This window comes from Apostichopus japonicus, chromosome 15 (assembly GCF_037975245.1).
Source record: "Apostichopus japonicus isolate 1M-3 chromosome 15, ASM3797524v1, whole genome shotgun sequence".
NCBI classification, from domain to species: domain Eukaryota; kingdom Metazoa; phylum Echinodermata; class Holothuroidea; order Aspidochirotida; family Stichopodidae; genus Apostichopus; species Apostichopus japonicus.
In genome coordinates this window covers 2,495,279-2,509,589 of record NC_092575.1, presented here as the reverse complement: position 1 = coordinate 2,509,589, position 14,311 = coordinate 2,495,279, and the positions used below count along the sequence as shown (strand labels likewise).

The 14,311-nt window shown below is 35.7% G+C and overlaps 1 protein-coding gene across 2 annotated transcripts in view; it reads right to left on the bottom strand.

Moving 5' to 3' along the window:
- Nucleotides 1-1,030: 1,030 nt before the first annotated feature.
- The window catches only part of LOC139981186 (serine/threonine-protein kinase ULK2-like), a 44,091-nt gene continuing 30,810 nt past the window's right edge, over nucleotides 1,031-14,311 (bottom strand). For both annotated transcript variants that reach the window (XM_071993389.1, XM_071993390.1), the window contains 4 exons: nucleotides 14,164-14,282; nucleotides 12,013-12,209; nucleotides 11,408-11,498; nucleotides 1,031-10,277 (listed from right to left, as the gene is read on the bottom strand). In XM_071993389.1, the coding sequence (XP_071849490.1) occupies nucleotides 10,195-10,277; nucleotides 11,408-11,498; nucleotides 12,013-12,209; nucleotides 14,164-14,282 (490 nt within the window). In that variant the 3' untranslated portion in view covers nucleotides 1,031-10,194. The remainder of the gene's footprint in view (nucleotides 10,278-11,407; nucleotides 11,499-12,012; nucleotides 12,210-14,163; nucleotides 14,283-14,311) is intronic.

The window sequence follows — 14,311 nt, the reverse complement described above, 5'->3', positions numbered from 1 at the left end:
TATTGTAACAGCTAGTTCTGCTTATACCTGCATTTACCAACAAGCAGAAATCTAGTGCACTGAAGTCATCGAAACCTCAACGCATTTTGCATTCTGGTTTACATTACGCCGTGGAGCAATTTTGAACAGCGCCGATGGCAACAACGTACGTTTAGACAACGAGGTATGTTTAGACAACGGAAGTTCAGACATCAACATGAGTTTGAGCAACAATGTGCGTGGTAAAACAGCAGCAACAACTTTAGTTCAGACAACAACAAACTTAGTTTAATAATAATAATAATAATAAGCAAATATTTATAGAGCGCTTTATGCAAAGGCCTCAAAGTGCAAAGTTTAGACAACGAAATAAGTTTTCCCTTTTCGCGTTCCATAGTATATGGTACTGCTGGAGTAGAGACGTATATGGTACTAAGTATTATAGAGTATCACAATACAGCATGACGAAAAGATCGAAATAAATTTGCACTTCCTGTGATGACGTCAGTTTTTACATAACTATTTTTTTTTTTTTTGGTGAACGAGTACCAAGTCCTTACATTGGATACAAGTATATGAGTACTTTAATATCCAAGCCGGGTTCTGAATGACAATGGTACTACAAAATATTTAGCATCCAAGTACTTTTTATCGAAAGTGAGTACCGAGTATATGAGAGAGGGGAAGGAATGAGGGAGGGGAAGGGATGAGGGGAGGACAGGGTGAGGAAGTGAAATATTGGAGAGGGCAGAGGGGGATGGGAGGACAAATAGTGACATTTTAGCACTTTTATTGTTGTGAGCAAATGTAAGAAGGTTAGTAGCCTATCTGTAATATTATTTGTAACTGCTCCTTGCATCCTGAGGAAAAGGTCTGACTTATGGTTATTTGATCCACAATCATACCCCACCCCCCCTCCCCCACCCCAGCCCACCACTGTACAACTGAATGTGGTATGTGATACTGATGGTCCATCCCGTTAGTAATGGGTTTCATCTTTGATAAGTCTTCAAAACAGTACACACATAAATAACAAGCAGTGAGCAACGACTTGAAACATTTTTCCTCATTGTATTTACTCAAACCTGAAACACACTCATTCACTTAAATATTCAGCAGCACACCATTATGAATATTCATACAAATTATTTAAATAGAACTGGTTATTACATGCTATATGCTCCACACACAGAAAAAAACAAAACAAAAAAAAGGTTTTCATTTATAACGTTATTATTATTTTAATTAATAAACAGGAAACGGAAGTCGCAACCTTGCAATAAAGAAAGCAAAAACGATTTAGCTTCAGTAAAATCTAGGATTAACTTTCAAATCTAGTAGTTTACATCATATTCAAGCAGATTAATTAAAAATGAGATTAAGTAAATAAATAAATAAAAAATATAAGAAACAGGTAACCCTTTGCATATCACATGATATACCCAATGGTGAAGAAAGCCTGATTGTATTGTACCATAAACAAACTGCAATGGCTTGGGTAACTACCAAAAAAAACACAAGAAAAAAAGGGGCACCTCACTAAATATAAAAGTTAAAAGATCTGCATGAATTCCTAAAAGAACATAACTGTTCGAGTATTTAAATATAACAACCATCATCTTTTACAATATAAATCACACAAAAAAGACAAAAAAAACTTTATGAAAAATAGAAAAATAACAATAATTCAATGGATAGGATTCCTGCAAATTACATTTTTAACAATTCCATGAAAATTTCAAGTCTGATCAAATCTCCAGATGAATGGGATGTGAGAGGGGGGATGTGGGAGGGGGGCTCCTCCTTCTCTCTAGTAGTCACCCCCCCCCATGCTTTGTTGCATCTTTTTTTTTACAGATCAATTGCAAATCATTTTCGTCTGCAACATCACCACTAGGCCACACATTATTTCAACATACCTGGGCAAAAGTATAATAAGAAAGATTGCTAGCTCGAAACCTTAAAGGAACGTGCATGCAACACAGTGTGGAACTGTTTTAAAACAAAAAGAGGGACGTGAACAATCCATCCGAGCTGAAAATGGCAGGGTAATTCATAAATTATTATCATATTGGAACACTGCTTACAAACCACATTACAATGTTGCAGGGAGAAACATAAATAGTAAAAAACATACACGAAATGAATCAGAAATCAAAACAAATAACAAAAAACACTTTCAACTCTATAAGGCAATTTCAAGTAGATCATTAGCTGTGAGGAATAAAAAAAAGAACAGGGCAAACATTTACTGAACTCAATAATACCCATCCCATCCCTCCTCTCCCATCCATCCATCCTTAAACCCCTTCCATCCTTCCTTAACCACCTCCCCCCCCCTCCAACACCTACCTTTTACACCCATTCATAACATACCCTGCATCAGGAACACTGTCAAGCAGTGTTTACACAACCAAAACCCTACCCACTCCCTCATGACCATGACCATCCCAACACTACCACCCTGGCCCCCTTCTGGCCCCCTTCTGGCCCACTTCTTCTCCATGACCTTGTTCCATAGGCCTAAGATACACCTCTCCCCCCCCCAAATAGTTGCTTGTGTATCTTTTATCGTCCCACTCCAAACAGTTTATTGCACAACACTGCATTTTAAAGTTACAAAGAAGTTTATTTCATTTAAATTTTTACTGTACAATAAAAAGGAAGCTGTCTTTGAGGGTATAGAAAATAGCCCATTACTTCACTGTGACTCACTGTGACAGGACTGAATGTCAACGAACACCTCACACCAAATATTTAAAAGAAAAGAAATAAAAGAGAAAAAAAAAACAGATGAAATGAAGAAAGGAAAGAAAATAAGTAACCTATTAAACCTTCAGGGTGTAAGATGTAATTATGAACTTAGCCAAATAGCAGCCAATGTTGTTACCGGCTGGGTTGAAAAAAAAAAGAAATTAGAAACGGACTAAAATACTGACATTGATCTCTCGTAAATGCAGGGAAGCAAACAGAAAAGCCAGATAATATTTTTCTGTATTATATTATTTCTTTTTAACATTTAATTTTTTCTAATAAGAGTTCATCATATTACTTTATTCCCAACAATTGTACTATACAGGTGAACAAATATCAGCAATATTACAGCCAAAGGATAAAACGGTTTAATTGGCAGAAAAATGATCTAGCACCAAATTTTCACCCAATACTCTGTTGACAAGAGATGTGCAAGCTTTATTTTTGGTCTGTGATCAAAAATCTTTAGAAATATGCAACCATGAATGAATTGTCTGCACACACCTGTACATCAGTTCTCCCTCCCATCCCCCTCCCCACCCCACCATCTGCAAAAGCATGATCACTGTAAGAAAGTTCGACATGGATATTAATATCAAAAATCGTTGTCCTTGTACTCACAAAAAGACTGAAGGATCTTCAGGTCCACATGTTTGTTGGCAAGAGGATAAAACTCATCTTTCTGACAGATGTAATGGTTAAGCTTGCAAGATAAATTTGTGTGTAAGCATCAAACACATAAATGCAAGGGATACTATATCCAACCTAATTGGTTTTTCTGTCTCTACTGTTAATTTTGAATTACGAAAGAACAGTTTTAAACCAACTACAACGACCCTTTCTTGAAGCAATTCTATGTACTTATTACTATTTATTTATCTTTTTATTCCTAATTTACTAAATTTTTATTACCGTCAACAAATGAAAATTGGAATGTTTAGATAAACTGCAAAGCTTTTGCCCCCCCCAAAAAAAATCCCCCCTTCCCCCGCCACCACAAAAAAAATTAATTTAAATAATAATTGGTCAAAAAACTCTGAAGAAATCTAAAGAATGAGCTAATGGATGATTTGTGAATATTTTATGACCAAGATTAACAGTATCTATTAGAACATCAAAGATGCAAAAAATGATAATCACAAAAATGATAAAAATGATCATCATGAAAAAAGCACAAACAATACCTCGTTTTACTGAGACTAATCTATAGACAGGCAGTTTAGGTTAAGCTCTTAATGCCAACACATAACATCGTTTCCTGTACTGCTGCGCACACTTTCATTAAATATAAGCGAGTGAAATGAAAATCTCTCAACAATTAGAAATGTCTATATTGAAGAAAAGTGACTTCTAAAAACAAGAAAAAGAGTAGAAAATATGTACGTTACTACGTAACTAATGCCAGTTAATAATGTAGTTGTTGTTGTGCAAAATTCTCTTCAACATCAAATTCAAATACCAACCCTTTTTTTTTTCTCTCTCTCCTTTCTTCCTCAACAAAATTATTTTGCATTTTATTCTCTTTGTAGATGCTTCACCACAGGGTAAGACTAATCCCTGACCTACTTAATCAGCTACTAATTGCCTCAAAAAGAGTAGAAATCTCTTCAAATGAAAGTATGCGGAGATGGATCTCATGTTGGTCTTCATATTTCTGACAGATGGATGGGTTAAAACAGATGTTATGAAAATGTTTCAACTTTTAGTGAGAAATTAGCTCCAAATTAGCTCGAAATTAAAACCATAAGTCTCCTCATGGTTATGAAATGATGCAAGAAAACCCTCCATTCAGTCTTCATCAGTAATTTTTAACGAGCAATAACGACGAAGAAAAACCTTCAAACATGGATGAGAGTTTCCTTTTCACCTAAAGTCGTCGTCGGTAAAAAGACGAGATCTTTCAAAGTTTATTGAAACACACTGAATATTTATGCAAATAGTACGGGTCGGAATGAAATAAGTGACAGTTCCTCGTTGACAGACATAAAACATAAAATGTATCTCTTTCAGTGGTCACGGGGAAAATATTTCTTTAGGAAGGTTAAAATGTACACCCTAATGCCACCAAGTCCTACATTAGGACACTATACATGCAAATATATGCAGATTGTTCAATACTTTGAAAGCAATTAATAATCTTATGCAGCAAAAGGTGGGATTGAAAACAGAGAAAGTTTAAAAATCAAAAGCCTTAATTTCCACATCCAAGAAGCCTTCATTTTACAAAACTCCTTCTTAAAGAACTATCTTACCCATTCATACAAACAGGACCACATCTTAACTCGACACACAGCCAAATGTTTCCTTTTGTTTCATGGTTAACCGTGTAGTCCTCATCAAACATCCAAAATTAGATGATTTTAAACTTTGATCAAATATGCTTTGATGATAACCATTTTATAAAAATCTGTATTCCGAAGAATATCGATCAGATTTTATCTCTCTACAAGTCAAGACTTCAGAACAGTAGCTAACCCACATTTCAACACCTTCGTCGGCATTCTTTATATCAAATACATATTTCAGTCTTGTTTACAAACAAAAATAAAGCAGATTTGGTCGATTCATACCAACAATGAACGACATTAAACGGTTGACACTAATGACCACACAGAAAGCACACTTAGCCAATTTAGTGTACAACAAATTAGAACAGTGCTATCTAGTTTACAGTACACACTTTTTGCTACTTTCTCTTTTTTACTGTTCCAGTTCAATTTAATTTAATTTTGTCTTCCAAAATGATGACACTGCCCTCTAAATCATAAAATATGATATATGCAAATAATTTCCAAGTTCCCATCAAAGTCCTTAACAATCATAATCTGTAGATATTCATCCCCTTGTGAATGACACTGAGGTCAAAGAGAGGCCATGCTGGCTGTGTGGATGTTCTCCAATAACCTTTGACCTATTATAATAATTTGACTACCTGAGTTTTAACCCCACTTACTTACTCTATACTTCTTGTAACTCAAATTTAATAGTACTTTTAATACTTAACCCATCAAACTATAAAAGAATCGCTGAAAGCTGTTTCTAATATACTTTCTTTGCGGTAAAACTTTAAAATTTAATTTAATATTCACATCCCTTTATTATTTCTACTTTAAATTCAATTATATTTAATATTAATGAAGTGTTTGCTTGTCCTTTTTTCCTCCTGCAATCCTAACCATACACACATACATACACGCACACACACAAATGTACCTGCATAAATACAGAGAAGTTCTAAACCACAGGAGTTGTAGCAGCCCCAACCATATACCTTCTTTAATACTTCAACTTACTTAACTACATTCTGTTCTCATCAGTGAAGTGACAAAAAAATAAATAAACTAAGATGGTCCTTCACCAGAACACAGACAATACAGAATTTTCTTAACAAAGTGAGCCAAAAATTAAATATCAAATTTTTGTTGAGAAAAAGGAAAAGAACAGTAAAACTGAACTGAATTTATCTGTATTTTGTGAAGTAAATACAACTATTTTGCTTGCTATTCAAGTAACCCCTTTTTTGCCTTTCACACCTTTAGTGATGTGACGATATATTGCAGCAAAATGATGAAAAAAATATCATGACGTTAATAATCTCATTCTGAAATTTTATTGCATTTAAAAAAAAGAAAAGAAGATTTACCCAAAAGAGTCAGGGGAAAGGGACAGAGCCATGAAAGAAAAGGCAGAGAGCAACGTTTTTGACACGAGGATGTTCAAAGAAACACATATGCTATCGTTTAGGAGAACAAACAAATGCTTTCCCTCCTGTTTCCTCAATGGAATGGTCCAAGTTTATAGCAAACTTTCTATGTCAAAGAAATCTCACACTTAGCATAGAAAATCCTTCCATCTGTTTGTATACTTCCATGAAGTGCCACATGAAGTGCCACATGAAGTGCCACATGGCATTACTAAAGGCTGTACTCGGAGACACTACCAGACCAGACAGGATCTGGATATTCAGGCTATTTACTGGGTAGTTGGCTTAGCATAGAAAATCCTTCCATCTGTTTGTATACTTCCGTGAAGTGCCATAGGGTGCCACAAGAAGTGCTACATGAAGTGCCACACTGCATTACTAAATGCTGTACTCTGGGACACTACCAGACCAGACAGGATCTGCATTATTCAGGCTATTTAATGGGTAGTTGGCAAGTGGCTTTCATAGTTTCTGCCAGTAGGAAGAAAAGGCATTTTTTTCTGCCAGTAGATAATGGCCAGTAGATAATAATGGCCAGTAGATAATAAACACCAAAATCAATACAGTGTTACTAATGCGTGGAAATGAGACACTCGATTTTAGAAGCAAATTTTTGTTAAACACTTTCATATTTCCTTTGTAGAACCTCCTTGCTTTCAATAAGTGAAAAACATTGAACACAACTTGCATGGTCCAGTGACTAGAGTCCTTTAAAACAGGTAACACTTTCTCAGACAAAAAGAAAATGATAAACTAGGTGTTAGTTTGACCTTTCACCTTTGGAATACCAACCTAGGCAACATACAGGATAATAATTCCCCTTCTTTTTGTTCTTTTCAACTTAAGATTACACTTTACTTTACCAAACAAAATAAATAAATAAAATGATATAATTCCTGTAGCAATATTATTATTATTTTAGTGTGCGAGTTTGATGTATTAGAACGTTAAAAAAGTTTACACCCAAACAATTAAAGTAACAATAAAACACAAAAACAAACAAAAAATCAAAATTTGTTCTTCCTTACAAGGGTAAAATCAAACATTTGAAGACGCTCTTAATATCCAATAAAAAGTATCTTCTTTCTGTCATTAACAATCTGACAAACATCAAGATACAAAGCAGAGGTAATTGAGCATTAAAATATTGCATTTCAGAAATTAACTCCCTTTTATCCAAGAAATAAAATTGTTCTATTCAATAAGGACAACTTGAAAATGTAAGCAGAGAAATCAAGTTGAGTACTTTGCAAATTCCTCTTGTTTTTCTCTCTACTATATTCCCCTTTGTATTTTTCTTCCTTTTTTCTTTCTCTTTTTTGCTTAGAAAACATTTTTCAATTATTCGTAAATATTTGGAGCCTACTAGTATGTCCTACATTAAATTTGTGATTCTGTAGCAAGTGCTTGAGCTCCTAGCAGAGGCTGCCTTCTATTTAAATTTGTGATTCTTGAAAACAAGGATTCACATGGAATACCTAGAAGAGACAACGAATTACTGAGAAAATCAAATAAAAGAAAGAAATCCTTCCCGATGTAGTTCGACAACAGTTCTAACCAATTAGAGTCAGGCGTAGTTTTGCAAATATGTAGAAAAATGAAGGTGATTATGTTTGAAACACTTGAAAGAAAGAATAATGCCCAATGTCTCCGACCGATTCTTCTAAATCATGTTTTAATGCTAGTTTAACTTAGTACCTGATGAACGTATTGAGTGATGTAGTAACTTTAATCGGTCTAACTGTAGATTATTTGATTGCAGTTAATTCAAAGTAACTAGTATGGAAGCACAACAGTTTGGATACATCACACCAGGAGATGGTGAAAGCCTATTCCTTGTACAGAGAATGACTGATGTAGCTCCATCAGCCCCCCCCCCCTCGAAAAATAAGGGATACCTTAGGACAAGAGTAAAAAGTAAGTCACCCTTTCACATTGTATATAAGCACAATGCACGTTACCGTATAGGTATACTCTAATACATATATATATATCCTTGAAGAAACAGTATGAGATCAAGTGTGAAATCAAACCATGTTTCAGGAAGAAGTGGAATTTGGGAGGAGAGGGGGACAAGGGGGGGGGGGAGGATGAGATGAGAACTTACATATAAACATATTAAGCTATCTTTTAAAGAGATCTGTAAAATTTTAAACTTTCTTGTTTTCTCAAATCACTTAAACTTCTTGCAAATCGCAACCTCGGAGCTGAAACACTTTTTGATATTGCTATTAAAATAGTCAACTAGTGAGATATGTGATAACAGAAAAATATCGCCAAAATCATCTAGGGATACAAACTTCCCTATTTCATCACCCTTCCCACCCTAACACTCTTAACGTTCTTGAAATCGATAAGTTTGGTTTACTCGGGTAACAGAAGTTACAAGCATTGAGAGGATACGGAGTCGTTATATAAAACAGGAGGTGAATGACTGTCAGATAAAGAAATGGTCATGATTTCCCAAACCTGACACAAGCCCTGTAGTATTACTACCTCAGTACCAACAAATCTTATTGTGCTTCTCTCAAGAAAGCCAGTACAGTAAAGTGATGTATGTTGTAATTTAGGAAATATGACAGTGAAAAATTGATTTAAGGCAGTAGATTTTTTTCAGCATTTGTACTTTATCAGGAAGTGGCTAAATTTTGAAATTCTAGACCTGTGTTCTGCAAACTTTGCAACAGGCTTCAATTGCCCCTCCCCTTCCTCTCACCTCCCCTTCCTCCCCCCTTCCCCCATTTCTCCCTCACATCCTGTCACATAAAAAACTGGTAGTTTAAATACAACAGACATTTTATCTTCAACACTTTGGAACAGGGTAAGTTGATGACATCGTCTGATACTTGTTACAAGTAACAGCACAACTATAACGGTTGACGCACATCCGGCTTATTTAGCATACTGTGAGACTGAAATTAATGCACGTACCACACCTAAAAAGCATTTTCTAAAAATTGAAGAAAATGGTAACGGAACGAACATGTGCAGAACCATCATAGGTATCACCATGTACAATAACTGCCATCCAAATGTATCTAACACTTGATGTCTACTCAAATGACTACAAGATAGACCATTCGTTGTCAGTGACGGTGAAATTGAATAACAATCGTGACCATTTGTGTCACAAGTGTGGTTGACTTTGTTTGCTAGCTTGTACGGATCCCAGGACTAAACGCATGTATGTCTACAGTGTTACAGCATTGATGTGAGGATAGTCTCAAGAATTGAAACGCAATGTAAGTCAAACTCTTTAACTTTCTCTATAAAAAGATAAGAAAACATTTTACAACATTTCAAATACCTCTGATAACAAGCGTTATCAAACCGTACCCGAAAGAAATGTACCAAACCACATATCTGTGTACGGGCACCGACTTGAAACTGAATTGGTGATCAGAGTTGTGACATATAATATCTAAATATAATGTATATATATATACATATATATATATATATATATATATATATATATATATATATATATATATATATATATATATATAGATATTTATATATACCCAGTAGTACCGACCTCTCCAACAGTTAATCCAGACAGCTTTTCCTCACGAAGATACCATCAGAAAGTAACCATGAAGATTTTACGGTAGAGACAACCTCGTTTTCCCACCAACTATATTTCCGACCAAGGACACTCTCCTAAACTTCCGGCTTGCAAGTAGTACCTTTGTTTGCGTCCCTTCCACTCTATTCTGGGTAAATTCTGCACTCCAGCAGTCAATCTTCTAGTTTTGTCACGTTGCAAACGGCGTGGCCGTGGTGGTGGAGTGAACCTGCTTCTCTAGGAATATCAGTCGCTGGTCTAGTATGTTCTTCACTGTATGAATATAACCAAAACAAATGTAACAAAGCATTGAAAAGTGATCAAGTTCCAAATCTGATTCAGACATGTTCTTTTAAAAGAGAAACCAATCGAAACTTGTAGTAGCCTAATGGTTACATTATATCAATGAGGTTTTTCAGCCCCTTTTTGCCAAAATTTGAATTCTTTCAGAAAACAAAAAGTGTATTCCTTACAACACTGTAAAAAAAAAAATTCTCATTGAAAACATTATTCCAAATGTACCTGCTATACTTATATGAGAACTACTTTATTTGATTTATTTCCATCATTGAGGGGAAATGGTTATTCTGTGCCAAAATTACGCTATTTTAAAGTTAAATCTTAAATTATTGTTTGAATTTTGTTTCCCCACAAATATAACTTTGTGGCATACTTGGAGTATTGGTCGTACACCAACCAGGGGTTTGAACCTAGACTGAAATTGCGACTTAAAAAGTTGTATTTCAAAATATAAAATAGCAAGATTTATATGAGTATAATAGGCAACAATCTATTACAGAAAATCTGATATATTTATATATGTGTAATTACTCAAACTTGCTCATATTTGATATCTGTGCAATGAAAGGTAAAGACATGTGACACGTCCTACAGATACACCGATGTTACAAGGGCAACCAGCAACGTAGCCAGGAATTTGAAAGGGGGGAGCACAATTTGCGATTGATATGGGGGAGGGGATTAAGGGGAGGGGTCCCCCTTCCCTTTGAGATATTTTTGAACAATCGAAGGTCCTTAGATGCGATCTGGTGCAATGTTTTGCCAGTTTCATCATTATCATATGATATCATATTAACAGCAGATTTTGTTTCCTGTTTGAATTCTTTTACATGTTCTTTTACATATAATATCAGAGGACAAACAAAGTGCTCCTTTACAATTTTTCCAGTAGGAAAATTCTTGTTTATTGTCCAAAGTCTGAACTTTAATACATTTGACGAACTTAACCGATGGACAATATAAACTTTCATATTTTGTAAGACAGCCAGATGGGCAGTGGCCTAAAAACAAATATCTCCCCCTGCTCCCCCCTGGCTAGTCCCTGAGGGCAACCAAAACTATCACTTAATAAGAAACCTTAATTCATGGAAGGAGAGACTCACACTTGAGTAGCTGATCTCGATCCCTGTCTTGTGTAGCTTGTAAGCAGAGTCCGTGTAGCAGCATTTGGGCTGAATGATACCTCCCGATACACTGAAACAATACAAGGAGAGAGAGAAATGTTGGGTGTTAAAATGCTTGTCTTAACAGGTCAAACAAGAAGAGAATAATCTAATGGTCACGCTTTTTAGAAGGAAAAATTATCGCCTGTTTCGAGCGCAGATTCTGCTAAAGCTCGTATCAGATTTTTCCAATGGACAAATACCAAAAAAAAAGGTTTATGGTCCATATCCCATGGCCCTCGAAAAAAAATATTTCAAAATATCATTCTTTCACCAGACATTGCTGCCACTGTGAGTTTACCCGATGTTGGGTGCTTGGGTTACGGCGCTAACACATTTTTAATGAATTCATTCTTATGCCTTAATTAAACAACAAAACTAAGCAAATCAGCAAATCTTGAGACTGACTAATGGGTAGCAAATTAATTAGCAGGGAAAAACACCTCATCTTATAAAAATAAATAAATAAATAAAAGTGGAAAATACTGAAAAAGGCAAACAGTTCTAAGAAAGTGTCTAAACAGTGAAAATCAGTTTGCACCAACCTCCTCTGGATTGCCACACATTTCCTCAAACCCTGAAGATTGGCAAAGGTCCAGGGCATGGGAGTACATGAGACGGTCGGCAGCTATTTCAACCGAGTCTTTCTCCACCTCTCCTCCCGTGAAGTCCACTTTCCTCGTCTGTAAACATCTACACTGATGAAAGCACTCCTTGTACTGGTTGTGGAGCTGAGTAATAACTGTAAAGACAAACACACAACAAAAACAAATCAAAAGAGAAAATATATTAATACAAAGAGAAATATTTTATAAAAATATATCATAAAAAAATTGAAATAAAGTGAGACTAGAGCACCAATGGTGCAGAAGCTCATACCTTTTCGAGCTTAAAAATGTAGGGCCCACAAAACTTCATGGCCCACCAAATTTCAGGCCATTTTCAGATTCCACCAATATTGGGCCCATGAGGGATAACCCCCCCCCCCCTCTGTTAGCAGAATCCTGGCCACACCACTGGCTATAATTCCTATTTTTCCCCTTTAAATCCTACTTTACCCACTCTCTCAAACAATACCACTGACCTACCCTATTAAACTTTCTCCCCTCTACCTGAGCAGACCTGAAGCACTCCTTGCCAAAATTTTGGCTGGCTGCCTACATACCTCAGGCTCAAAGACTTCTAAGAATCGGCAAGTGCTGATTGGCTATAGGGCTCTCATGCTTACAGTTCAACAGTTAATAACAACTCCCAGTCCTGCTTTAATTCCACTAACAGCCTCTGCAGAGCTTAACCACAAATGTAAACAAACACTGCAGAGACTGGGAGACAAATTAAAGGAGCTTTGGCAAAAGGTGAAGGCTCAGATTTTTTTAAACAATGGGGATTAATTGTAATTAACTTTTGACCAAAAATTATTGACATCACCATATTCATACACAATCCAACAATCATCAGTTCAACTTTGAATATGATCCATCAAACTCTTGAGGAGATTGAGATATTTGAAAATATTACAAAGAATGACCCCCGATGATCCCCTAAATGACATTTGACCTCAATTTTCCGAACACCCCTTGTAACACTCATCCCGAGGAACGTTGTGACCAAGTTTCATTATAACTGGCCATACACTGTACGAACAGGAGCAATTTGAAAATATAGGGCCGCGGCCCGGGCCACAAAAGACCCCTAGTTGATCTTTGATCTCAAATTCATGAACACCCTGAAGGTAAAACTTCCATAGTACTATCATGACAAACCCTCAACATTGTACCATGGAATCTGTAGGAGAAGAAGCATTTTGCGTATTTCCACAAAATGGCCCATTACGGCCCACAGGTGAACTTTGACCCCAAATTTTGGACCATCTCTGATGGCCCTATACCCAATGGTCCTTGTGTCCAAGTTTCATGAAATTCCATCAAACACTGTGCGAGTGGGAGCGGTTTTACCAATTGTTGACGGATAGAGTGATAGAATGATAGAGTGATAGACGCCGCACTGTAGCAATAGCTCACACCAGCATGCTGGTATGAGCTAATAAAATTGCCAAAAGAAAGGTAACCTTTATTTGAGGAATTACGACTGTTTACTTAGAAATTTTTCAAAGTCACAAACTGAAGCAAAAGTTTGAGTAAATAACGATTTTATTGTAATTATACTAAAAAGAAGTTTCAATACTAAAAAAGGGATTTCACTTTGAAAAGATTTCATCTCAAAAAAAAAAAAAAAAAAAAAAAATTCAAGACCGATGAAATGAAGCAAACTATGGTAAATTAAAGCAAAAAAAAAGAGCGAAGTATTGTTTGGACAGGTATGGATTTGAATCCGTTACCTACCTCAGGTCTAAAAATTCCTGTCCTTTACCAGCTATGCTATTCAGCTCTTAGTTGGGTAAAGATCCCTGTCTAGCTATTTCTTTTCTGGGTTTGCCAATCAGAAGCAACAGTATCTTGCACACCGTGTAACAAGACATCAAGCCCCAATTTTCCTGTTTTTTATTGATATTTAATATTTAATTTTTACGGATGCAACCCAGAAAGTGTCACAGGTTTTTTCACTTACATATATGAGTAAAAGAACAACTGAAAATTCTTTCCAGTCCGTTTTCTTGTTGTTCATTTATTGATATGTTTAAGAAAATGTGTTGTATATGCAAACTGAAATAAATTTTAAGTCTCATGATAACTTACCATTTCTAACAGCTTTGGAATTCATAAGTTTATTCAATTTAATTTCATCTTTGGCTAATTTCAGGGCTGCAGTTAACAGCTGCATTGCACGAGCATACAAGACTATTTGCTCTGCTCTCCTGTGGATGAAATAGAGACATTTGTCAAA